This window comes from Neltuma alba, unplaced genomic scaffold (genome assembly GCF_004799145.2).
Source record: "Neltuma alba isolate B1F8T4 unplaced genomic scaffold, ASM479914v2 tig00012686_pilon, whole genome shotgun sequence".
NCBI lineage: Eukaryota > Viridiplantae > Streptophyta > Magnoliopsida > Fabales > Fabaceae > Neltuma > Neltuma alba.
In genome coordinates this window covers 168,595-196,271 of record NW_021637115.1, presented here as the reverse complement: position 1 = coordinate 196,271, position 27,677 = coordinate 168,595, and the positions used below count along the sequence as shown (strand labels likewise).

At 34.1% G+C, this 27,677-nt stretch overlaps 1 protein-coding gene and 1 long non-coding RNA gene across 2 annotated transcripts; both read left to right on the top strand.

The window, feature by feature from the left end:
* The first annotated feature begins 14,802 nt into the window (after positions 1 to 14,802).
* LOC114729856 (cysteine-rich receptor-like protein kinase 10) lies at positions 14,803 to 26,717 on the top strand. Its single transcript, XM_028916891.1, has 11 exons — positions 14,803 to 16,260; positions 16,425 to 16,550; positions 16,647 to 16,780; positions 16,877 to 17,233; positions 23,836 to 24,574; positions 24,740 to 24,868; positions 24,967 to 25,100; positions 25,199 to 25,409; positions 25,761 to 25,998; positions 26,102 to 26,252; positions 26,370 to 26,717. Exons 1-11 carry the CDS (start codon positions 15,459 to 15,461, stop codon positions 26,715 to 26,717), a joined length of 3,369 nt encoding a protein of 1,122 aa, XP_028772724.1. The 5' UTR covers positions 14,803 to 15,458.
* On the top strand, positions 19,162 to 19,897 carry LOC114729858 (uncharacterized). The gene is made up of 2 exons (XR_003738784.1): positions 19,162 to 19,297; positions 19,630 to 19,897. It is a non-coding gene; the product is annotated as an uncharacterized LOC114729858 (long non-coding RNA).
* Positions 26,718 to 27,677: the final 960 nt, after the last annotated feature.

The window sequence follows — 27,677 nt, the reverse complement described above, 5'->3', positions numbered from 1 at the left end:
AATTTTTTTTAACCACTATAGTCATTGGTTCACTGCTAAATTTTGCTTTATTGAATTCTAAGATCACATAAACATGGAGTTGTAGATCCAAATCACCAAGCGCAACTGAATTGGATGACACGTCACAAAATTATCGAAGGTGTAGCTCGTGGTATCCATTATCTTCATGAGGATTCCCGACTACGAATTATTCATCGTGATCTCAAAGCAAGTAATATTCTTTTAGATGGGGAGTTTAATCCCAAGATATCAGATTTTGGCATGGCTAGATTATTTGCTATGGATCAAACTCAATGTGATACTAGTAGAATTGTTGGAACCTAGTAAGTATAACAGGTTTAAATGCCTTATCAAGAAGAAAGAAACTTGAAGATGATTATCATATGAGTAGCAACCTTCATTTTTTAACAAAGCTTGTTTATATCGACATGCAGTGGTTATATGGCCCCAAAATATGCAATGCACGGACAATTTTCAGTTAAATCAGATGTTTATAGCTTTGGTATACTAATCCTAGAGATTGTTAGTGGGGAAGAAAAACAGTAGCTACTTTCATGAAGAGCATGGACTGGATCTGCTAGGCTTTGTAAGTCTTTCTCCCCTTTTAAAACTCTCTCTCTCTCTCTCTCTCTCTCTCTCTCTATCACCCCACCACCCTCTCCCCCCAATAGAATAGTAAAATGTAAACTAAAATTAACTATTGATGAGGACAATGTTTCAGGCATGGAAAAATTGGAGGGACGGAACAGCCTCAAGGATAATAGATCCAGTACTAAACAATAGTTCAACAAATGAAATAAGAGATGCATCCACATTGGGTTACTTTGTGTACAAGAAAATATAGCTGATAGGCCAACCATGGCGTCCGTTACATCGATGCTTAGCAGCTACTCATTTTCTCTCCGATTACCATCACAGCCTCCATTTTTAATTAGTAGCACAAGCTCATCAGAGAAGAACTTTCACGAGAACAGTTCATCAGGGGCAACAAGATCAACTAAAGGAGGAAGGAATAACTATGCTGAATCCTCAACAAATGAAGTCTCTGTTACTGAGATTTATCCTCGCTGATTAAATTGGCCTTGCAGATGACTGTCAAAGATCAATTGTAATTCATGCCACTAAGTTATGCACATGAAGTAATTGGTTGAAAAGTTGAATTATGCAGCAGTGAAATTATTTCTTACTGTGACGTGTAGACAGAAAAATAAAGAGCGTTCCCACTATTGCAAAATACCACAGTACAACAGCAAAGTGTCGGACACAGAAATGCAAATGAAAATGTAATTCTTAAATTACAATAAGCAATGCTATACTCTTGATTCATTAGCAAATGGGATTCATCTCAATCTCCTTGTAATTCTCAGAAATAATTTGCCTAGCTATTATAATATGAATAAAATTTATTAGGTCTGTTTTTTTTCACGATTATTATGTCAAGTTTTTTTTTTTTTTTTGACGATATACATTACAAGAAGGTAGTGAAAACCTATTAGGACAAAAAAGAAAAAGACGTAAACGCCTAAGCAATATCCTACAAATCTTCTATTACCAACCTAAGTCCAAGTGTTGTCGAAATCTGATGCAGCAGAAACTTGAAGACCTTACTATCACGTGATTGTAGCTGCAGTGAGTATGCAAATAATTGATGAACCATAGACTGACTAGAGATAACCAACAAACCCAATTTTAAGAATATGAAATTCTCCATCCACCTAAGCTTGGTGGTGGAATTGGCCGCCTAAATGAAGTAATATACCCATATGAGAAGTAAATATCTATTGAAAACCACCTTGCAGTAGAATGTGAGGAAGATCTACATCCACTGACTGTAATTATAATTTATTATGTGTCTCATTTTTTTTTAAATATCATTATTTAATAATAAACTCAGAAAAAAAGGACATATGATAAAACGTAATTAAAGAACTTGACATGATGGTAAGAAACTTGACTATTATCCTCTGTTCAACTAATTTGGGTTGATTTAAGGAAATTTAATTAGTTATTTGTTAAAGACATGTGTTGATTTTCTTAAAATACTCTCTTAGATCATTTTGATTTAGGCTGTTTTTTGATGCAAACTCTTTTAACATATGAAATATAATAAATAGGGTTAATTCTTTTGGTTAAATCAGGAGACTGAGGTCTTATATTTGAGATTTGAGTCCTTTCAAAAGCCTTTTTTATCCTTTTCTTCTAAAATCTCATCTTTATTGTTGGATTAAATAATAAATATTTTAGATTTATTATGTTAAAAGTAGATATCTACCTTCTCTTTTATTTTTGTAATATTATAATAATAGTTTTATAAAGTATGAAATCTAAACTATTCATTATTTGATTTAACAGTGGAGATGGATTCTGAGGGGGGAAAAAAGGGAGAGTGTGGGATTCTCAGAGTATCTCCTCCCAAATATCAAGGGAGAAAATGTGATGACTATTCTTTTAAAACCCATTTAAAATTTTCAATTTATTCATAAGATTAACCATGATAGAAAAGAAGAAACTTTAAAATTTTAAAATCACTATCATGGTTAAAAGAAATAAACATATATCATGAGCAATGTCAATAAGTAACTTGGGCTTTGGACTTTCAAAGTCTAGGAATATCATTCAACCCTTAGCCCAAATAAAACTCATACTTTCAAACGAATGTCATGTGCAAAGTCTTAAAGGCCTTTGGCTTTTTAACAGTCATCTTATCAATTAGTAGTAATCAAATGTATTAGTTTACAACATCAAAGTAGATGAGTGATATATGGCAATATATAATAAAATAGCACATAAGACAAAATAAGAGAGGCTATACAAGAAAAACGTGATAGCTAAGCCTCCGCCATCTTCCCTGACGTACCAACCTTAGAGCTATCACCTGAAAATGCTAAACCACAAGGGTGAGACAAACGTCTCAATAACTAACTTTCCAACTCATCATACTTACTAACATGGGCTCGTGAGGTGTTAAGTGAGACAATTATTAATTCTCGAGAAATATAAATATATCCATAGAAATATAATTTTAATAATTCAAACCCTCACTATGGGGCTAATACACAAGCCATATAAGTCTATCCCTCACTATAGGGGATCAATCAGACATATAGGCCTATCCCCTCACTTTGGAGGATAAATAAAAAGCCACAAAGGCTTATCCCTCACTATGGGGAAAGAAGGAAGAAGCCAACCAATGTGCACCAATAGCAGCCTTACCATGTGGTAGGATAGAGCTCAATCCAAAATCCAAATAACAACCAATCATTCACAATATAATGAAAAATGTCTCAATCTTTTCTCAGTATAATCCATAAGATATAAATTATGTATCTTTTCCAAACTTCTCAATCACAATTCCAAAAATCCTGTAAGACAATTTTCATAGCTCAAAAAATATAATATATCTACTCGAATTACAAATAACAAATATTATTTGAAAATAGGAAAATACTCACAAACAACATATTAGCACATATAACAAGTAGAAAGTGGTTACTCCTCCCCAAAGTAATAGAAGGATTACCACGAGATCAATCCTTTGTTCAACCAATAATTAATCTATATAATTAATATAACCACATATTAATATAAACTAATTAATTAATTAATTAATTAAGCTTATATATTAGTTAAATTCGTAATTTAATTTAATTTTCATTCTAAATTTTCACAATTCTTATAACCTAAAATTAAGTACTTTAGAACTAACTGATAATTTTCTAACAAGCCAAATTATTTATTTACATCCTTCAACTTATTTACTTTAATAAAAAGAATTTTTCAAAATTTCTAGATATGAAATTATTATATTCTAAATTCTAAAAATCTCATTTGAAATTTAAACCTCAAAACCAAACCATCAAAAATTCAATAGTGTCTCAAATATTTATATATATAAATGATCTAATCAAAATTTTAATGGCACATATATATTTTTGTAAATAATAAACTTTAACTACAATAATTATTTTAAAACCTCTAGTCACCCAATAAATAAAACTAAACGATTAAAATTTTAATAATATGTCAAACAACCCAAATAAATTATTTAACTTAATTTTAATCGGTATAAATATGATATATCTCACAAATAACGTATTTTTTAGTTAAAAATTAATTTTTAAATACTAAAATCAACAAATAGACAAATCTAAACCGGTAAAAATGATCTACTATAACAGATCTACAATACTGTCTTTAACACTCATCAAAACTAAATACTTACTCGAAACTCTATACCAAAAATTTTCTCTAAGTAACACAAAATTACTATTGTTAGATAGATCTGATTCAGCAGAATAATTTTCATGAAGGAAGTTTTGTAATTAGAAGTAGTTTTACTTACTAAAATAATATGTAACGATGGAGAAAGAAACAACTGGGAGAGAGCGACGCTGCAAGCCACAACCTGCAGAGAGAGAGAGAGAGAGAGAAGGAGAAGAGAAAAACAAACGGGGGAGAAGGTTAAAAGAAAACACTTGGGATAAACTGAAGTTAAAGACCCTAAGTAAAACGAAAAAAATAACGGTTTGAACCCTTTTTTTACATTTTTTAAATATTCAAATCTTTGGAGTAGAATTTAAGATGTTACAGAAATTATACTCTCAGGATCCCTCTTTCTCTCTTATATTAAGAACAATGATTAGGATCAAATTATTTTTCACACGTGAAAATAATATACGAATAAAACGTAAAATTAAAAGCTAAATGATGTGAAATAAGACAAAAATCAGAAAGAGGATACTCTCTCTATCCTTTTTTATAAGTGATTTGAACCTTTTTAGTCGCCTTGGGTTAAATAAAAAATAAAACCAAATTATGCAGTAAAGCACAACTCGGGTCGAGTCTCTTGAGGAGTTTTTTATTAATTCCTTAATTAACTAAGTGACAAAGAATTGAAAGGAGGGGTTGAAAAAGGATTTTTCAATTAATAAAACTAATTAAGAGAGTAAGAAATAAATCTAAACTACTTTTTTTTGGTATTTTTAAGAAAGAATGAAAAATGCAAGTTTGAATTGTAAGAAATCAATAACAAGAATGCTCTTGAGGAATGAATCAATGACTATCTTAGCTTGTTTAATGATATGGGAGTAACTTAAGTGGTTAAGATTGGTTTATATAAGTTATTCCTTTTAAATTAATACTCAACTAGAACATTAATTACTTGTTAAATTCACTTCAAGCATAATTTCTACACAACTCGCATAAAAATCACACTAACAATGAATTAACAAAGGCATAAACATAAATATATGTATAAACCAAGTACTCAAACTTATAAATACCAATCCAAATATCAGCAATTCCAATCCAAACCAAGAATTACAACTAGCAACTCTTAGCTTTAAACCAAATATAACAAACTTCAAACCAGAAATCATCAACAAAATAGTCTAAACTAAGGACTAAAATTAAACTCCCCTTTGTAGCTCCCAAACTCAAGCCATTGAATTCAATCCCGAAGAGCACAATGAATTTAGCCTCTCATAGCTCTGAACCAAGCTACAACTCGTGCCAAAGATAAAGTAGCCATGGAGGATAGATGGAGGGGAAGAAAGATGAATTTGGAAGATTGAATTGAAGTGTTGCGGCAGTGGAGTATGCGTGTGATGCGAATATGGCTCTGTGGTCTTGCGTGCGGCTGTGAAGGACGTGAAGGGGTGCGCGGTGGCGTGAGGCGTGGTTGCGTGTATGGCCTGCTCTTGCAATGGATTTAATATATAACCTAATATCTTTCCAAAATCCATGCCTTCCCTCTCTTCCGTCCTTTTCTTTCTTTTTTTTTTAATTCTTTTCTTTTGTTTCAACTTTCCTTCTATGTTTATTTCCTTTTCTGAGACCTGCAAAAGATAAATTGAAATACTATCATAAAGCCCAAAATCAATTATTTAAAAAGAGATAAAATATGATAAGATTTTCTTTTAAATTTCTAATTTTGTGCAATCAGTATTTGATTCAAAATACCCACAATTAATGCAATTTATCCCACTTTAATTGATAAATATATCCAAAAAGATATCAAATAAGATATTAAAATCAAGATTTATCAACTCCCCCACACTTGAACTTTTGCACTCCTGGGCGAAACAATCAATACATGAAAAACTAAGACTAACACCAAGAGCAATTAAAGAGTTATACAAATTCATGGAAAGAATATAATAGTCTGATAAATGACATCCAACAAGCTAGCAAAATCCATAGTTAAAACCAATGCAAAGAATTAGTTAAGTATGCAATCAACCTTGAAAGTGAATAAATGAGAGAAAGCTCTCAAGAATAATAATATTTCACTCATGTCACCTTATTAGGGTAATTTTCACTCAGATCTACTTAATTCACACTCTATCATAGGCTTGTAACAACTCTACTGTCTCAATTACTACCACAATTATACAATACATCATGAGGACTTTAAAGGGTTGTAATGATGGAATTAGGCCACATGGAATGAATGAGAAAAATGACAAGAACTATGCATGCACATATGAATGATAAGCATCTTAAATACTACTAGATATTTTATAAAATCATGTCTCACAAAGCTACTTTTGCTACTTCACAGAATCCAAAGGAATGCCTTATTTTCCCATACTTCTTCTTTTTTTTTCTATTCTTTTTCTTTTTCTTTTTTTTTTTTTTTTTTTTTTTTCATATTCAACTTTTTTTTTCTTTTTTTTTCACTCCTCTTTTTTTTTTTTTGGAAATTGGCATTCAAACACATTATGAAAGATAGTAGCAACATTCTATGATATGACAAGTCATGAGTATGTTAAGGTGCTTTGAGAATGCAATTGAGATGCATATGCATTGTTGCTTGTCGAAAACGAGAGTAAAAAGAAAGTGAGGCTCAAAAGGGGTATGCAATGGATAAAAATGATAGAGGTTTGTGTTTGGGATAATAGGGTTATAAATATGAATGCCTCAATCACTTTTATCATATAATCACAATGTAATTAGACTAAGAGTTGAAACAAGTTCTGCAGAATGAAAAATTAAGTGGATAATCACACACAAAGAAAGGAAATTAGGCCCAAAAATCTTCCAACAAGGTTTATTCTCTCATGTTCACTCACATTGGCTGATTAGACACTAAACTAATCACAAAGCATTAATCAAACTACTCAAATTACTAGCTATAGGAGTATCATAAATCAAAGCATTATATTCAATCATGAACAAGCATAACTCCAAATTGAAATAGTGAAAGCCATTTTCTCTCTTTTCAAAACATGGAGTAGCAAAAATCTAAATACGGGGTATAATGAGCAACAGAATCACCAAAACCAGCAGCAAAAACAGCAAAACTCAACCAGTTATAGGACCACAGCAAGCAATAGAAGGACTAAGAAATACAAAAACTTCCCCCACACTTAAATCATGTATTGTCCCTAATGCATAGCCCAAATGTAAAGTAGCAACAAGAGTAAGAGAACTACAAAGGAGAGATTTTATTGAATAATAAAAAAAAACTACATCTACTTTTCCTACTGGATTACCCCTTCCCCCACACTTAAATCAAACAAACATGTTAAACAGATATCACGAGCAATCATAAAACATGGAAAAATGAATCAAGGGAAGGAAGGGGACAACCTGACGAGTTATGGGGGTTTATAACTCGAATGGTAAAGTCGGAGCCGATCCAACTTCACTCGCATCCGCTGCCCTTTAGCAATCTTCACCACTGCTTTCTTTTCATGTGGACAAACAGAAGTGATCACCACAGGTCCGATCCATCTTGCTTTCGTCTCATGGTCTGGGGTCTCGAATTTAGAGAACTGGACCCAAACTGCCTCACCAATGGCCAATGATGCTACTCTTTCATCTTTTTTGAACTTCGGATCATCAATAGGAACATCAAGTATTTGGAGATGGCCAATGAGGTGGCTGATGTCATAAGATGTGAGTCTATACTTTCCTTCTTCTGTCTTTGTTTCTTGAGACTCTACACTCTGTACTTCAATACTATCAAAATCACCATATGAGCCAGGGTTAGCTTGCAAGATGGATTCAACAATTCTAGCTTGTTTCCGCTTCTTTTTCTTTTTCTTGTTGGCTTTAGAATGGGCAAGAGCCGCTACAGTAGCTTGTAGGGACTTGACCTCTGTGATCAATTGTGTTGTAAGCTCAACTGAGTTCTCAATCCTTCCAGTGGTACCTGCAGCATTAACATCCACAATACCTTTCTCAAGCCAATTTGAATCAGAAACAGGAGTAACATCTGATGTGTTAACTTCATAAGTACATGGTGTGGAAAGAGTACAATCCACATGAGCAACTGTAGAGTACTTCACGTCATCACCATGCGTGGGGGAAGGAGAAGAATGGGATGGAGAAGTGGGGGGTAGCATATAACCATCAGCGTGAGCGTGTGTAAGAGATAACCCATGTTCACTAGAAGCATCATTAATCAAAGCATCAATAACACTAACACCAAACAATGAATTATCTTCATACAATCTTTTCATGGAATCTTTAATGTTGAAATGCACATAATGATCTCCCACTGACATAGTAATAGTCCCTCTAGGCAAGTTAATATTAGTATTTGCAGTCATCAAGAAGGGCCTACCTAGTATCAAAGAACCATTACCCTTAGACTCACTAGCTATATCCAACACATAAAAATCAGCTGGAAAGACTAGGTCTTTCACTTTTACTAAGATGTCCTCAAGTATTCCGTGTGGATACCTAATGGTCTGATCAGCAAGTTGGAGTACTACGTTTGTTGGTTTAAGAATATTAACCCCTAAGGACTCATAAACTGACTTAGGCATCACATTGATAGCAGCTCCTAAGTCTAATAATGCATGGGGATAGTACTCTTACCAATGGTACAGGGTATGGTAAAGGAACCAGGATCCTGACACTTGACTGGGAGAGGGGATTTAAACATAGCAGACACATTCAATCCCAACTGAACCTTATCATGTGGCTTAAATTTTCTTTTATTAGTGCACAAATCTTTCAAAAATTTAGCATATTGTGGCACTTTCTTAATTAATTGAAGCAAGGGAATGTTAACCTCTAACTTGCTAAACATCTTAATCAATTCATTATCATGTTGTTCATCATGCATTTTCTTTTGTGATCTAAGAAAAGATTGAGGGAAAGGAATATCACTTATTTTTACCTCCTTACCTTTATGTATGATAGTTCCTTGTTGGCTTGATTCACCATGCTCCAATGTTGTGCACTTGTCATCTGGAATCACTTTAGTATGGTTCTGTCCCTCTTCTTGCCCTTCAGTAGGCTCTTTAGTGTTAGCCAGTAGTGCTCTTTCTTTAGAGCTCTCAGATTTCTTGCTTAGCGCAGTAGGATGCGGAGCAGGCTCAGCTTCTATTTCTTCATCCACATCCTCTTCATCCTCTTCAGTGAAGCGTACTTTCCTCCCACTTCTCAGAGTGATGGCATTAAGGGCCTTGGGATTAATAACTGTATTAGAGGGTATGCCTCCACCTCTAGCTTGCATATCACTCACAGTATTGGTTACTTGAGTTAGATGAGATGTCACAGTACTGTTCTTCAACTCTAACTCTTCCAACTTCTTACAAATGGTTGCATTATCACCTTGCATCTTTTGTAAAATAGTGGCAATGGATGAAAATTGGCTATCATTCAAGGCTTTATCTTCTTTCAACCGGTTATCCATATTGTTAAGTTGGGCGGCCATACTCTTCAACAGTTGATTGGTCTCATCACTCTTTGGTTGAGAAAGTGAATTGTTCTGGAGTGGAATGACCATCCTTGAAAGTTCTTGAAAGTAGCTTGAAGAAGCACCAAATCCACTAGTTCCCTCTTGAAATTGTTTCGACCCTCTGTTATCATTATCCCTCCAACTGAAGTTAGGGTTCTGTCTCCACCCTTCATTGTATGTGTTGGAATACGGATTCCATTTTTGGTTGGTAGGACGTCCCTAAAACATAGCAGAAACTTCTTCGTATCTTGAAGGACATGCATTGCTTATGTGCATAGGAGAACCACAGTAATCACAACTAGGAGCTACCAATGCTTGGGAAGTTCCCATTGCATTACATTGTCTAGGAACCCTTTCACTCTCTAGTTTCTCCAATCTCCTATCAATCTTCTCCATAAACTGCTTAAGTGTATCATTAGAAGAGGATGAGGCAACTTCTCTAACACACTGTCTATCTCTAGTGCCATACTGTTGGTCATTTGTGGCAGTCTTCTCAAAGAGGTCCCAGGCACCTTGCGGAGTAAGATCAAGAATTGAACCATTAGCAGCAGCATTAACAGTCCTCTGATAGTATGGCAAGAGACCCTCATAGAAATACTGAACCAATTGTGACTTAGGCAATTGATGATTTGGACACCGAGACATCATGGTTAAAAACCTAGTCCAATATTCATAGAATGACTCCCCTTCATCTTGTTGTGCTCCGAAGATAGCTTTCTTAAGCTTGGAGGACCGAGATGCAGGAAAGAATTTCTCAAGAAAAGCGTTCTTGAGTTGCTCCCAGGTAAGTGTAGCATAGTGCTGGGGCAAAGTTCTTAGCCATTCCTTGGCTTTTCCTTCCATGGTAAAGTGAAACGTTCTTCTCAAAAGTTCCTCTACATTTGCACCCTGTGGCTTCATAGTGGAGCATACCATCATCATGGTTTCAATGTGTCCATAGGGATCATCACCTGAAAGACCAAAAAATTTAGGCAAAGTATTAATCAAGTTACCTTTGATTTCAAAATTAGCATCAAAATTGTAAAAACCATGAGGATCAAAATTCACAGTAGAGTTATTTATTTCTCTAAGACTCCTCTGGTCTTCACCATTATTCCTAGGCACATGATTTTCCCCATGACCATTATTATCTCCATTACCCCCATTTATGTTTCTATCATTTTCACCATTATTACCAACATTACCAGTACGATCTGCCATGTCTAGATTTTGGTTAGGTGCACTAGGAGTATGGTGTTCTAAGGCAAATTCACTTGTACTGTTTTGACCCTTTTTCTTTTTCTTCTTTAATTGCTTCAAAGTTATTTCAAGCTCAGGATCGTAGGGTAAGGGTTCTTTATCTCTGGGCATGCAACAGAGAAATTAGAGCAACAAAATGCAAAAACAAATGAAGATTCAAGTACAAATGGAGGGATGCAAAATGAAATGCAAGGTATGCCAAAATAAATAAATAAAAAGAATTAAAATAAAATCAGGATTTTTTTTTTGAAATTTTTATTAAAAAAAATTAATGATATGCAAATGCAACCTAAACTAAGGAAAAATAAATAAATTTAAAGAAAATAGAAAGAGAGAAAAAAAAAAACTGACACTTAGTTTACTAAGGAACCAATTACTTGGCTCCCCGGCAACGGCGCCACTTGATTTGAACCTTTTTAGTCGCCTTGGGTTAAATCAAAAATAAAACCAAATTATGCAGTAAAGCACAACTCGGGTCGAGTCTCTTGAGGAGCTTTTTATTAATTCCTTAATTAACTAAGTGACAAAGAATTGAAAGGAGGGGTTGAAAAAGGATTTTTCAACTAATAAAACTAATTAAGAGAGTAAGAAATAAATCTAAACTACTTTTTTTTGGTATTTTTAAGAAAGAATGAAAAATGCAAGTTTGAATTGTAAGAAATCAATAACAAGAATGCTCTTGAGGAATGAATCAATGACTATCCTAGCTTGTTTAATGATATGGGAGTAACTTAAGTGGTTAAGATTGGTTTATATAAGTTATTCCTTTTAAATTAATACTCAACTAGAACATTAATTACTTGTTAAATTCACTTCAAGCATAATTTCTACACAACTCGCATAAAAATCACACTAACAATGAATTAACAAAGGCATAAACATAAATATATGTATAAACCAAGTACTCAAACTTATAAATACCAATCCAAATATCAGCAATTCCAATCCAAACCAAGAATTACAACTAGCAACTCTTAGCTTTAAACCAAATATAACAAACTTCAAACCAGAAATCATCAACAAAATAGTCTAAACTAAGGACTAAAATTAAACTCCCCTTTGTAGCTCCCAAACTCAAGCCATTGAATTCAATCCCGAAGAGCACAATGAATTTAGCCTCTCATAGCTCTGAACCAAGCTACAACTCGTGCCAAAGATAAAGTAGCCATGGAGGATAGATGGAGGGGAAGAAAGATGAATTTGGAAGATTGAAATTGAAGTGTTGCGGCAGTGGAGTATGCGTGTGATGCGAATATGGCTCTGTGGTCTTGCGTGCGGCTGTGAAGGACGTGAAGGGGTGCGCGGTGGCGTGAGGCGTGGTTGCGTGTATGGCCTGCTCTTGCAATGGATTTAATATATAACCTAATATCTTTCCAAAATCCATGCCTTCCCTCTCTTCCGTCCTTTTCTTTCTTTTTTTTTTAATTCTTTTTCTTTTGTTTCAACTTTCCTTCTATGTTTATTTCCTTTTCTGAGACCTGCAAAAGATAAATTGAAATACTATCATAAAGCCCAAAATCAATTATTTAAAAAGAGATAAAATATAATAAGATTTTCTTTTAAATTTCTAATTTTGTGCAATCAGTATTTGATTCAAAATACCCACAATTAATGCAATTTATCCCACTTTAATTGATAAATATCTCCAAAAAGATATCAAATAAGATATTAAAATCAAGATTTATCAATAAGCAACCTTGAACTAAATCATGTAGATCAAAAAGTTAGTTAATATTAGTTAAAAACAATAAATATGTAAAAATTAATTTTTTTTTTCAAAATAATCTTATTTATAGAAGAGAGAGTACAAGAAAGAAAATAAAAAAGTCATTATAATAAAGAGAATTATGAAAGAAAGAGAATGTTAATGGAGAGAGATTATATTAAAATATAATTTTCAGAACATTTATTATCTAGAAAATAAATTTTTTAGAAAACAAAAAAATTAACTATTAAAATAAGTCTTTTAAAAAATAGAAAATTTATTATAAAAATTTTGAAAAACTTGTAAATATTGTTTATATTTAGGACATAATTGCTACTACTCTGACTCTATTAGTTGTTTGGAAACACCTAGAAGGATTTTTGAAAAGTACTTTTTCATAAATCAAAATAAATTTTTTTATATATTTATTTCGTAGACCGTAAAAATATTTTTAAAATTATAATTTGATTACTCTCTGAATATTCTTTTAATAGATGTGAGAGAAGTTATTTTTTGTAATAGTTTTCCTTTTTAACGGGATGTTTGGGATTGAAAAAGCAAGCAAAGCAAAAGAACGAAAAGGCAGATTAGAGGAGAGGAGGTAGGGGCTGAAAACTGAAAAGTGAATAGAGGGGAAAAAGCCCCGAAGGTAAAAAAGAAATGATCGAACAAGATCGAGGGCACGCCTTTTTTTCTGTTTCTGTTCTTCTTCTCCTGGAGGTCGCGCTTGAAGCCGAGAGAGGAGACGAAGCCGACGGACAGGAGAGGGAACGCGAAGCTTTCATTTGATTCTGGGCGTGTTTGGATAAACGGGAGAGAAGTTATTTTTTTTTTTAATATGACTTTTGCATAAGTTAGATTAGATAAAAGTCAGTTACGGTGATGTGATTCATGTTTGTATTAACTTTTGTAGAAAAATCAGTTTGAGAAGCTAAAACTTATTTGGATGAATGATAAAAAAATAAGTTTAGATACAAAATAACTGAAAAAGATATAAATTTTATTAAGTAATATTATAATAGTAAATTCTAAGCAATAAATAAAAAACAAAAAGATATCTTTTTTTACAAAAAAAATATAAACATTAAGTATTTACTTTTGCAATAATTTATGTCCAGTATTTACTAAAAAAAGATTATCCTTTATTTATTGTTCCACTTTTAATGTGAATGTCAAAAAAAAAAAGTTCACGTCTAATATCATCATCTCTTCTCTTTCTTCTTTTTTTTCTCTCCTGCACACGCCAAAGTCCCTCACCCCCAACCAACCGCTCATCACTCCAAAAACCAAAAGAAGTAGCTTCTGCCCAACAGCTCATTAGACCCTATAAGCCCATCACAAAAAGAAGTCAATCCAAACAACTTCAAAATCCCAAAAACAGCTTTTACTGGTGGAGACGTACGTTCAGGCCATGAAACGTGATGCCAAACACAGCCTCTATCGTTGCTCGCCGCTCTCAATCTCATCTCCGCCACAACGCCGCTGACAATCGCCTCTTCTCCAGTCCTCCGTTTTGATTCGATCAAGGTACTTTCTATGCTTGTGTCATCTTTGCTCCAACTATCGTCTTGAGCTTGGATTTCACCAGCTATGGCTTTTTCCTCCCTCACTATTTTTTTTCCTGTTGCTGTATTCTGATGTTTATGTCGGTTTTTATTAGCTTCAAGATGAGAGGGTGATTCTTTGTAAATACTTTCTTTTGGGTATATTTCTTATGTTTGATTATTTAATCAGAGCATTTTATCTTAGATTTTTCAATTGGTTAGACTTGAGATAGATTATGGGTTAGATCTTAGCTTTGTCAGGAATTGGATCTTATGCCACATTTAGTGATATTAGAATTGGGGTAAATTAATGCATTAATTAATTGATTGCGTGTGAATACGACATTATAAGTTAGTTAATTCGCAGGCAGTGGACCTTTTTTCCCCCCCAAGTACAGGCACGAGGCACTAATGTAGACACAGAGCACTCAAACCTTGCTTTTTGTAAACCTTCTGTTAGACCCAACTCTCATTGATTTAGTAGACCCTCATTCTCTAGAATAACAGATGCATGGGATTAATAATAGAGAGTAGTAATTACTTACTCTTTATTAAGGGAAGTAATTGGCTTAAGTAGCCTTATCTGTCTACAAAATCAGCACTAGCATTAACTGGACGATCGGACAAGTCCTTATGAGAATTGAGCAGGTTATTCTCCTCATTTTTCATTATCGGAAGAAGTAGAAATTAAAAGAGATGAGGGTTGAAAAATTAGTTACCTTTTATTCAACCAATCAACACATATAATTAGAAATCTTATAACTTGTAAATATAAAAAATAATAATTCAAACGCTAGCTCTAGTCCCTAAAAATAATTCCTCTCCCCTATGACAACAAACATAATCCATACACGTAGCATCCACTTAAATATCCTATCTTATTAAAATGATGAAGAATACTAAACTGTAAATGGGATCAATACAAATTAAGCAGATATTATTCCATCTCATAATTACGAATATGGAAAATTAATATTTCTCATTGTTTGCGTCGACTTTGCTACAATAAAGGGGAAGAGTGGAGTCTGGTCTGGAGTGCACGCCACGGCCCTTGAGCAGATATTATTCCATCTCTTTATGACAGCTTAACCGAATGGTCAATGCCATTGACTTAACCGGGTCAATGATCGACTTGACCCGCAATGGAGAAGCAATAATTATGGCTAGCTACTTAAGTCAACTAGACCGCAGAATAACTATTCTCCGGTGAAGTTATAAAAATAATGCATGATTCTGAATAAAAAGCAGAAGTCTAAAAGGAAAGCACTCTGCAATGTCTACCAGTTCTCTGGTTTTGCTCTCATTGCTTTCTCATCTTACCATTCTGTGTGCCCAGCTTCCTGTTCCTGACTGGGCATGTACCTATTGTTTCCATGACAGAGGTAACTTTACAAATACAAGTACGTACCAGAGCAACTTTAATATTGTCCTTTCAAATCTCACTTCCAACACAGAAATTGACTATGGCTTCTACAATTTGTCTCATGGCCAGCATCCTGATAGAGTAAGCACAATTGGGCTATGTCGAGGAGATATCACACCAGATGAATGCCATGCTTGCCTCAAGAATGCCTCACTTATTCTCCCTATGTCGTGTCCAAATATGAGGGAGGCTATGGCAGGCTCCGACGAGTGCTTTCTCCGACAATCAAACTGCTCAATATTTAGGGTCATGGAATCTAACGCTTCGTGCATATGGTGGAACAGGTATGATACAGCAGAGCAGGACAAGTACAATGAAGTTAGTGGATTATTGGAAGGACTGAGAAGCAAAGCGAAGAATGGAGATTCACTTCTTAAGTATGCAGAAGCATATCAAACGGCTCCAAACTTGCAAAACATATTTGGTGCGGTTCAGTGCACTCCTGATTTGTCTCAGCAAGATTGCTCCGACTGCTTGAAGACCGCTATCTCTGAACTTCCCAATTGTTGTTTCGCAAAGAGAGGTGGTAGGGTTATCAAACCCAGCTGCAATGTTAGGTATGAGAACTACCGTTTCTTTGGTCCCATGGCTGAGGATTCACCACCGCTGCTGCCGTCTCCTCTTTCCCCTCCAACGACGTCCACCTCAAAAGGTATCCAAGTAAAACAGGTCTAAAAAAAATTTTGGCCGGAAAAATTTACCTTTAAGCTATTACTTTTTAGTAGAAAATTCCAGTAAAAGTCTTACTTAGGTGGTTTTCCCTCTATTTTAGTGTAGGAGTGCCTCAATGAGCGTATATATGTTTGGCTTTTTCGGGGCATAGTAGACAGTCAATCATTACTAGCATTGCCATTGTTTTGCCCACTGCTGCAATCATCCTAGTGCTCATCTGTGTCTTCAGCATTTGTTGGAGAATGAGGAAAGGCAGAGAAGCAGTTCAAAGTAAGTCGAATTAAAGATCTCTTCAGCAGCTCAGGTAATTTGCAATTTCAAAAAGAAAAATATTTTGAAAGCTAATCTGTTTGAAATTATTCGCAGCGGAAGCAGAACTTGATGGTCAAATTGAATTTCTTGAGTCATTACAATTAGATTTTGAAACCATCAGAACTGCAACAGATAAATTTTCTGATGCAAATAAACTAGGACAAGGTGGATTTGGACCAGTTTATAAGGTAGAATAATAACAATGTCAGGATAAATAGATTAATGTCACCACTCTGGAAAATCATTTATACTAAGGTATAGTTTCGAACTTTTGACAATTGCAGGGTAAGCTCCATAATGGAGAAGTTGCTGTCAAAAGGTTATCCAACAATTCTGGACAAGGAGCTATAGAATTTAAGAATGAAGTAAAGTTGGTGGCTAAGCTTCAGCATCGCAATTTGGCCAGACTCATTGGTTTCTGTTTAGAAAGAGGAGAAAGACTTCTCATCTATGAGTTTCTTCCCAATAAAAGTCTTGAATACCTGTTATTTGGCAAGTTACAAGTGCTTTCATATCAAGAAAAAACTTACATGTTCTTTAACTTAATTAATTTATATATTATCTCTCTCTATTTTAAGTTAACTGTAATGATCGATAAAAGATTACATCCATTAATATTAAATTGGTTCTTTTGGTTTCAGGTGTAAAAACCAATACACACACCCTTGTGCGCACACATATATATTTATAATTATCATTTAATATTAATTATTAGGACAAGAGGCGATCAAGATGTGAACATGTAATCACTGATCATTAAGTACAAGATAGCATGTTAGTTTTCATTTCGCAGAAAATTTTTACCACATGCCGATCATATCAATATGAAATTGTAGATCCAAATCATCGTGCTCAGCTAAATTGGGAGACTCATCACAAAATTATTATAGGTGTAGCTCGTGGCCTTCATTACTTTCATGAAGATTCTCAACTACGAATTATTCATCGTGACTTCCAAGTAAGTAATTTTTTTTAGATGCATAATTAAATCCCAAGATATTTGATTTTGGAATGGCAAGATTATTTGTTGTGGATCAATCTCAAAGTAACACTAGTAAAATTGTTGGAACTTGGTAAGTATAATATATATCAACAACATATCAAAATAAAACATAAATTCTAAGGAGCATGCAACAATAATCTTTTCTAATTAAACTATTTCATGTTGACATGTAGTGGATATATGGTTCCAAAGTAGGCAATGTGTGGATAGTTCTCAATGAAATCAGATGTCTTTAGTTTCAGTGTGCTAATCCTAGAGATTATAAGTGGAAATCCACCGAGCTTTGTGAGTCTTTGCCCTTTTTGAAACATACACAAGCTAGCGCATGCACATAAACTCACATCATGAAACAGCAAAATTGTATACTAAGCTACTATTGACGAGGAAATTCTTGTAGGCATGGAAAAACTGGAGAGAAGGGACAACCTCAATCCTGTATTAAACAATAATTCAAACAATGAAATAAAGAGATGCATCCACATTGGGTTACTGTGCGTTCAGGAAAACCTAGCTGATAGGCCAACCATGGCTTCAGTTGCTCTAATGCTTGATAGCCACTCTATAACTCTCTCAGTACCATCAAAACCTCCATTTTTAATGTGTAAGAGAAACTTACCAGAGATGAACTCGAGGGAGAATAGTTCTTCAGGGGTTAGAAGATTAGGTGGAGACACTACAAAAAAACAGCTGATTAGCGATGGAATTTGCGACGGAAAAAAATTCCGTGGCAAATTAGCGACGGAAACAAATTCCGTCGCTAATTTTTGACGAAATTGCAACGGAAATTCCGTCACTAATTTTTTCAACAGATTAGCGAAGGAATTTCTGTCCATCACTAAATTCTATCACTAATCCGTCAGAAAAACCGTCAATAAATATTTAGCAACGGAATCTTTTCCAGTCAGAAAATTCTGTCACTAATTCCGTCACTAATCCGTCAAAAAAAATTAGCGACGGAAATTCCGTCGCAATTCTGTCAAAAATTAGCGACGGAATTTGTTTCCGAAGCAAATTCCGTCACAAATTTTAAGAAAATAAATTACATAGGATATATATACAAGTAGGAGAATACTGTTTATCATAATCTATTTAAATCATTTAATTTTTTATATAGAATAACTTATTAGATTTTATTATAGTAGTTATTTTTTGAATAACAAGATTTTTTGACTAATAGTAAATGATTTTCTTCAAATATATAAAACACATATACATAATATAATATAATGTAATATAATATATATAATTAAATTGTATATCTTATCAATGTTAATTAAAAAGTAAATTTAAAAAATATTTATAAAAAATTATTTATGATTTAAAATTCAAAATTAGTGTCATTAGAAATTAAAATTATATTAAAAATATTTTTAAAAAAATAAAACATTATAAAAAATAGTAAACAAATATTTAAAAATTATTTTTTCATTAAAATAGTTATGATTAAAATTATCATATAGCATATTTTTAGTTTTTAATAATATATATGTATATATAATTGTTTGTGTAAAATAATACAATATATATTTAATTTTACATAATAAATCAATAGGTTCATTGCAGCTGAATTGGTAAAGCCGCATGTGTGCACGGAGGAGGTCCTAGGTTCAAGCCATAGAGAAGTCACTTTGAGGAGGGAATTATGCGGTGGTGACATGTGACGCACACGTGGCAGGCAGAGGTTAGGTGGCAGGCACATGTGGTAGGCAGAGGTGTGACACGTGGCGCACACGTGGCAGGTGGAGGTGAGGTGGCAGTGACATGTGGAAGTGGTCCCCAATGATGATGTGGCAATTAGTAGAGGTGCCACGTGGCATTTTATTTTATTTTTTAAAAAATTGAATTAGTGACGGAAAAATTCAGTAGGTAATTAGCGACGGAAAATCCGTCGCTAATCAATTAGTGATAAAGGAATTAGTGACAGAACAAATTCCGTCGATAATTTCATCGCTAATCTGTTTCTGTCGCTAATTCCGTCACCAAATAAAAAATTCCGTCGCTAAATTCTGTCGCTAAAATCATGTTTTTTTGTAGTGAGAAGGAACAGACTATGTTGAAGCCTCAGCAAATGAAGTCACAATAACTGAGCTTCATCCTCGCTAAATTTTAGCTTGCAAGTGAAATTCCAATATTAGTTTTAATGTGCAGATTACTTTAGTGGAAATGAAAGCTAGCAGTTCACCTAAAGATAAGCAGGCTGTATATTGATGCAGAGATTTTACTTCTCAAAAATAAAATTATTAATTGCGGACTTTTCCCCAATTTTTTCTATCTAACATCTTTTGTAATTGCTTATTTATAAGAAAAAAAAATGAGTGTTTTTAGTGTAAATGAGGCTATGTATGATCCATTCCTCCCACTGTGTGAAAGATAGGTTAGGTTTGTCCAACTTGATTTAATCCGAACTAGTCCAAGTTAAAGCTCACTTAATTTCCAAACTTGCGTGTTGTCAATGAATGAACACATTTTTATATGTTCCTTTTAAAAAGTTTCTCTACATACACTCAATTTTCTTGAACTTGCAGTAGATTTAATTAGACGTGATTTTAACAGTTATATTTCCTGCTTTGTAAGGAACTTCTTAAATAGCTGGATGAAAAATCATTTATGTATTGATAAAAGATTGGGTTTTTGTTTATATCAACTTCTATAAATCATGTTTTTTTTTGTTAATAAAAAAAGTTTATATGAGTTGCGTCTTAGGAGTTTACCAGGGTCAAAGCGTGTTTCTGGCTTTTAAGCTTAGAGAGTACTTATAGAGGTACTTAAAAATTGTTCACTAACAAAATTTTCACACTGGCAGCAGAATTCAAACTTATGATCTTATGGGTGGTGAGTGGATTCCTTACCCAACCAAACCAACTTTTGTTAGTTATAAATCAAGTTTTATTTTATTGATTAAAACTCTTATGCTATAAGCCGTATGAGAATGAGGCTAACTCAGAGGTCAAGGGTGCGTGGGAGATGAAGGATTCAAACCTTTTTAATGTGTTAAAAAAAAAATCATGTTATATCGATGCATTATAAACATAAGCCCAATTTTGGGACTCCCACTGACACAGTGGAGCTTGTATCTAGTCTTCTAAGGACAAATAACAATTAATAAATTGGCGTTTGAACACACTTTTTCTTCCCCAACCAATGTGAACACAGACATAGATGCATAGACCTTAAATTCTTGTGTAGCAGCTCATGCCTTTAGAATAAAAAAGAGACCAAGACTTTAGTCTTTGAAACCAGACGTGAGAAAAACTTCAAAGACTTAATTGCGTTAAAGCTGTGGCCTGTGGCTAGCTGTGGCTGGAGATTCACTTGGCAAGTACGAAGAATGAAACCCAAAGACACAATTCAAAGCAAGTCAAATTAATATAATGCTCTATATATCCAGCAATTCTTGTGATAAACTATTTCAAACGGAAGTTAATTTTTATGACTACGCTTCGGGTTCTATTAATTATAAGGCAGAAAGAAAATCTTTTTTGGTCTTATTTATAAGTTACTTCATTAAATTTTTAACGTAAATATACTATTTCGTCCTTCATTTGTTGTAGTGCAGATAGTTATCTTTTTTGATAGATGCATATATTAAATAGGGGTAAAAATGGGGAAGTTGTTATATTTTAATAAAGAGCCAATGCATTTTAAAGTTTTTTTTTAGTTTGTAAAATATGTTAGAAGTGTCTTGTAAATAGGACTTGAAAAGCACGTACTAAATTTGTTTGAAGATTCCTTTGCAGAAGCTGAATCGATAGTGGAATTAAACCTACTGAGATAACACAATTTGACTTTGACACCATCAAACTAACAACAGATAATTTCTCTGATGCAAATAAACTTGGACAAGATGGATTTGGAGCAGTCTACAAGGTACAAACAATGTGAGTACGAGACAAAGTTCACCACCTTGGACACGCTAAGGTAACTTCCAACTTTGATAAATGCCGGGTGAGCTCTATAATGGAGAAGTTGCAGTTAAAAGGTTATCCAAGAATTCTGGGCAGGGTGATGGAGAGTTTTTTTTACCAGCAGGGTGATGGAGAGTTTAAGAATGAAGTAATGTTGGTTGCTAAACTTGGGCATCGCTAGTTAGACCCCTTGGCTTCTGTTTGGAAAGAGGAGAAAGACCACTCGTGTATGAGTTTCTTCCAAGTGAAAATCTTAGACTGCTTATTATTTGGTAAGTTACACATAGATCTTCCTATTTTTCTTTTGAAAAAGGTTATAAATGCTTTAGCTTTATTAATGTGTATTATATCTCTCACTTAAAATTAATTGAATGAATTATAAAGGATTATATATATTTATCAGTTTTATTAGGTCTTTGGGTTTGAGTTGTCCGCAAACACACACATTTAGGTGTATCTTCATCAAATTTAATTTAAAATAAAAAGACAAGAGGAAATAGAGATACAAATTTGTAATCACTATGTTTATTCAGTACAATTCATTTTACTGCAAAATATTTGCTATATGGAATTCTAAGACGATACATGTGGGGCTGTAGATCCGACAGGTGGTGCTCATTTAAATTGGGAGACACGCGTAGCTCATGGCCTTCTTGATTCTTGATTTCGAATCATTTATCGTGATCTCAAAATAAATAACATTCTTTTAGGTAAAGAGTTAAATGGTAAGATATCAGACTTTTGTATAACAAGACTATTTACTGCATATCAAAATCAAAAGGAGACAAATAGAATTGTTAGAATCTAGTAAATATTATACACGGGGAACCTATTATGAAAATAAAAAAAGATATTATTACTTCCAGTCTTAATTATAAGACTTTGTTTATAGACTACAAATAAAATCTTATAATTAGGAGAGGAGGTAGTATTATAGTATGAATATCAATATATACATATTTTAATTAAACTTGTTCATATTGACATACAAAAGATATATGACTTCAAAATGCGCATTGTATGGATAATTCTAAACCAAATAAGATGTTTCTAGCTTCGGGTGCTAATTTTAGAGAGTGTAAGCGGGAAGCTGATAAAAAAAAAAAAATAGTGTAAGCGGGAAGAAAAACAATAATATATTTAATGAAGATATCCTCGGTCTTCTAGACTCTGCAAGTCTTTGCTCTTTCGAAATTTATGAACATTGCATAGTGCTAACTATGGCCTCAGTTGTAGTAATGCTGAGCAATCACTTTTTCTCTCTCCCATTAGCTTCGGAACCTTCGTATTTGGTGAATACAGCAATTCAACTGAGACGCATTTGAAGGAACATATTACTTCCGGTTCTTAATATAAAATCTTATTTGACTTTTATTTTGATTTTAAATATAAGGCCCCAATCTACTTTGTCTCTCATATTTATATATATTTTTTCAATATAGTCCTTCTGACAATAGTAGTTATAACAAATCACTTGATTAGTAAGGATATTTTAGGAAATACAACATCTATTTATTACAAATAACTAATTTAATTTTTTTTAATCTTTTCAAATTAGTCAACTAACTCTTATAATTAGGACCGGAAATAATAGGCAACAAGATCAAGTGTTGAAGGAGAAAGCACCTCTGTTCAAGAGTCAATATATATGAGGTCTCAATTACTCAGCTTTACCCTCCCTAAATTTAGCCTTGGATGTGACACACATTCAATATACATGAATATTTTTAATCTGCAAATCATCCGGGAACAGAGAAAACATAAAAATAATAATAAAAAAAATGGATTGTAGTTCACCTAGAAATAAAAACGACTGTCTATATATTATTGCCTAAAAGTTTTTGCGCACAGGCTTGAAAAAAGTTTGAACTCTATAAATAATATGTCAAATATAATGTTTCCTTTTTGACAAGGTTTCTGTCAAATTCCCAGAACTAGTAGTACGGCTCCTATTTGTTTTTGGCGGCATTTTTTAGGAGAAATTACTAATAATAGAGATCAAAGAAAAATCTTAATCATTAAAAAGTTCTAATAACCAGAGAAGTAATTAATTAGTAGGCTTGTTAGTGGACCCCACCAGTAAGTATAATGACAACGTACGCGAACGTGATTAACGGCATGCCATTGACGTAACCGGGTCAATGATTGACTTGACCCGTAATAGAGAAGCAAAAAATTTGGCCAGCTTATGTCAACTAGACCGGAGAATAACTATCCTGGGGTGAAATTATAAAAATAATGCGTGATCCTGAGTAAAAAGCACTTTTCAATGGCTGCGATTTCTCTGGTTCTGCTTTTATTCCTTTCTCATCATCTCATCATTCTCACTGCCCAGCTTCCTGAGTTGAGATCTATCTACTGTTTCCATAGCAGAGGTAACTTTACAAATTCGAGTACGTACCAAACCACCCTTAACATCGTCCTTTCAGATCTCACTTCCAACACAGCAATTGACTATGGCTTCTACAATTTGTCTCATGGCCAGTATCCTTATAGAGTAAGCGCAATTGGGTTATGTCGAGGGGATATTAAACCAAATGAATGCCGTTCTTGTCTCAAGAATGCCTCAGTTCTTGTCCCTATGTTGTGTCCGAATATGAAGGAGGCTATGGGAGGCTACGACGAATGCTTTCTCCGATACTCAAACCGCTCAATACTTGGGGTCATGGAATCTGACGCTTCGTTCATATTGTGGAACAAGTATGATACAACAGATCAGGACAAGTACAATGAAGTGGTTAGTGAGTTGTTGGACGGACTGAGAAGCAAAGCTAAGAATGGAGATTCACTTCGTAAATATGCAGAAGCAAATCAAACGGGTCCAAACTTTTACACCATATACGGTGCAGTTCAGTGCACTCCTGATTTGTCTCAGCAAGATTGCTCCGACTGCTTGAAGACGGCTATCTCTGAACTTCCCGATTGTTGTTTCACAAAGAGAGGTGGCAGGGTTATCAAACCCAGCTGCAACGTCAGGTATGAGAACTACCGTTTCTTTGGTCCTGTGGCTGAGCATTCACAGCCGCCGCCGCCGCCGCCTCCTCTTTCCCCTCCGAGGACACCCACCTCAAAAGGTATCCATATAAACTCGTTGGCCTGAAAAAATTTTGGCCGGGAAAACTTACCTCCAAGCTATTATCTTTGGTAGAAAATTCCAGTTGAAGTCTTATTTCGGTGGTTTTTCCTCTATTTTAGTGAAGGAATGCCTCAGTGAGCATATGTATGTTTGGCTATTTCAGGGCATAGCAGAAAATCAATCAAGACTATCATTGCCATAGTTTTGCCAACTGCTGCAACCATCTTACTGCTCATCTCTGTCTTCAGTATTATTTGTTTGAGAATGAGGAAAACCAGAGACGCAATTCAGAGTAAGTCAAATTAAAGATCTCCTTGGCAGCTCAGGTAATATGCACTTTCAAAAGAAAATACTTATTTTGAAAGCTAATATGTTTGAATTCCTTCGCAGAGGGAGCAGAACTTGATGATGAAACTGAATTTATTGAGTCATTACAGTTAGATTTTGAAACCATCAGAAGTGCAACAGATAACTTCTCTGATGCAAATAAACTTGGACAAGGTGGATTTGGACCAGTTTATAAGGTAGAACAATAACAATGTCAGGATGAATAGATGAAACTCACTGCTTTGTGGAAAATGATTCATGCTAAAATGTAGTTTCCAACTTTTGATAACTGCAGGGTAAGCTCCATAATGGAGAAGAAGTTGCTGTCAAAAGGTTATCAAAGAATTCTGGGCAAGGAGACATAGAATTTAAGAATGAAGTAAAGTTGATGGCTAAGCTTCAGCATCGCAATTTAGCTAGACTCCGTGGCTTCTGTTTGGAAAGAGAAGAAAGACTTCTCATCTATGAGTTCCTTCCGAATAAAAGTCTTGACTACTTATTATTTGGTAAGTTACAAGTGCTTTCATATCGAGAAAAAACTTACATGTTCTTTAGCTTAATTAGTTTCTATATTATCTCTCTCAATTTTAAGTTAAACTGAATGATCGATGAAAGATTACATCCATTATCTTAGTTCTTTGGGTTTCAGGTATAAAGACCAATACACACACCCATGCACACACGCATGTATATTTATCGTTATCATGAAGTTTAATATTAATTATAAGGACAAGAGGCGATGAAGATACGAACACGTAATCACTCAGATTTTAAGGACAAGAGAGCATGTTAGTTTTCATTTCACAGAGAATTTTTTCCACATCAAGTCCTGAGATCATATCAATATGAAATTGTAGATCCAAATCATCGTGCTCAACTGAATTGGGAGATGCGTCACAAAATTATCATGGGCGTAGCTCGTGGCCTTCATTATCTCCATCAAGATTCCCAACTACGAATTATTCATCGTGATCTCAAAGCAAGTAATATTCTTTTAGATGCAGAGTTGAATCCCAAGATATCTGATTTTGGCATGGCAAGATTATTTGCTATGGATCAATCTCAAAGTAACACTAGTAGAATTGTTGGAACTTAGTAAGTATAACATGTCTCAACAACACATCAAAATAAAACAAACTTTGAGAAGCATGCAACAACAATATTTTTTAATTAAACTTTTTCATGTTGACATATACAGTGGATATATGGCTCCAGAGTATGCAATGCGTGGGCAATTCTCAATCAAATCAGATGTCTTTAGTTTCGGTGTGCTAATCCTAGAGATTATATGTGGGAAGAAAAACAACAGCATCTTTCATGAAGAGAATATACTGAATCTACTGAGCTTTGTAAGTCTTTGGCCTTATTGAAGCACAGACAATGTGACTCATGCACATAAACACACATCATGAAACAGCAAAATTGTATACTAAAGTTAACTACTGTTGACGAGGAAATTCTTGTAGGTATGGAAAAACTGGAGAGAAGGGACAACCTCAAATATAGTAGATCCTGTATTAAACAATGCGTCAAGCAATGAAATAAAGAGATGCATCCATATTGGGTTGCTATGCGTTCAGGAAAATGTAGCTGATAGGCCAACCATGGCTTCAGTTGCTCTAATGCTTGATAGCCACTCTATAACTCTCTCAGTACCATCCGAACCTCCATTTTTAATGTATAACAGAAGCTTACCAGAAACGAATTCTGGGGAGAATAATTCATCAGGCGCCACAAGATCAGCTGAAGGAGGAAGAGACTATGTTGAAGCCTCAACAAATGAAGTCACAATAACTGAGCTTCATCCTCGCTAAATTTTACCTTGCAGGTGAAATTCAAAGATCAGTTTTAATGTGCCGATTACACTACTGGAAATGAAAGCTTGTAATTCAGCTAGAAATAAACAGGCCGTACATTGATGCAGAAATTTTACTTTTCAAAAACAAAATTATTAATGGACTTTTCCCCATTTTTTCCCATTTAAGATCTTTTGTAATTGTATATTTGTAAGAAACATTGAGTGTTTTCAGCGGTTTGGCTCACATAATTTGATCTCTAGGCCCTGTAACCAAATGAGGTCATGTATTACCCAGTTCTCTCTGAGTGAAAGATAGATTGGGTTTGGGTTTGTCCAACTTGATTTAATCTTTTGGTTTTTTTTTTTTTGGTGACAAGTGAAACTTGATTTAGTCTGAACGGGTCTGAGTTAACTCACTTAATTTCCACAGCTGGGTGTGGAGGTAGTGTTGTCAATGAATGAACACATTTTTATATGTTCCTTTTAAAATGTTTCTCTATATATACTCAATTTCCTTGAACTTGCAGTAGATTTAATTATGAGTGATTTCAACAGTTACGTTTCCTGCTTTGTAACGAACTTCTTAAATATCCAGATGAAAAATTAGTCCTGTCATCAATAAAAGATTAGGTTTTTGTTTATATCAACTTCTATAAATCAAGTTTTGTTTTATTAATTAAAACATATGCTATGAGCCATCTGAGGGTAGCTCAGGGGGCAAGGGTGGGGCGGCTGTTAAGCGGGGTCAAGGATTCAAACCTTTTTAATGTGTAAAAGAAATTCATCCATTGCGAGTATAAGCCCAATTTTGAGACTCCCACTGACACAGTCCGGCTTATATCTGGTCTTTTGAGGACAGATAATAATTAATCATGTGAACACAGGCTTAGTTGCATAGACTGTAAATTCTTGTGTAGCAGCTCATGCCTTTAGAATAAAAAAAGAGACCAAGACTTTAGTCGTTGAAACCAGACGT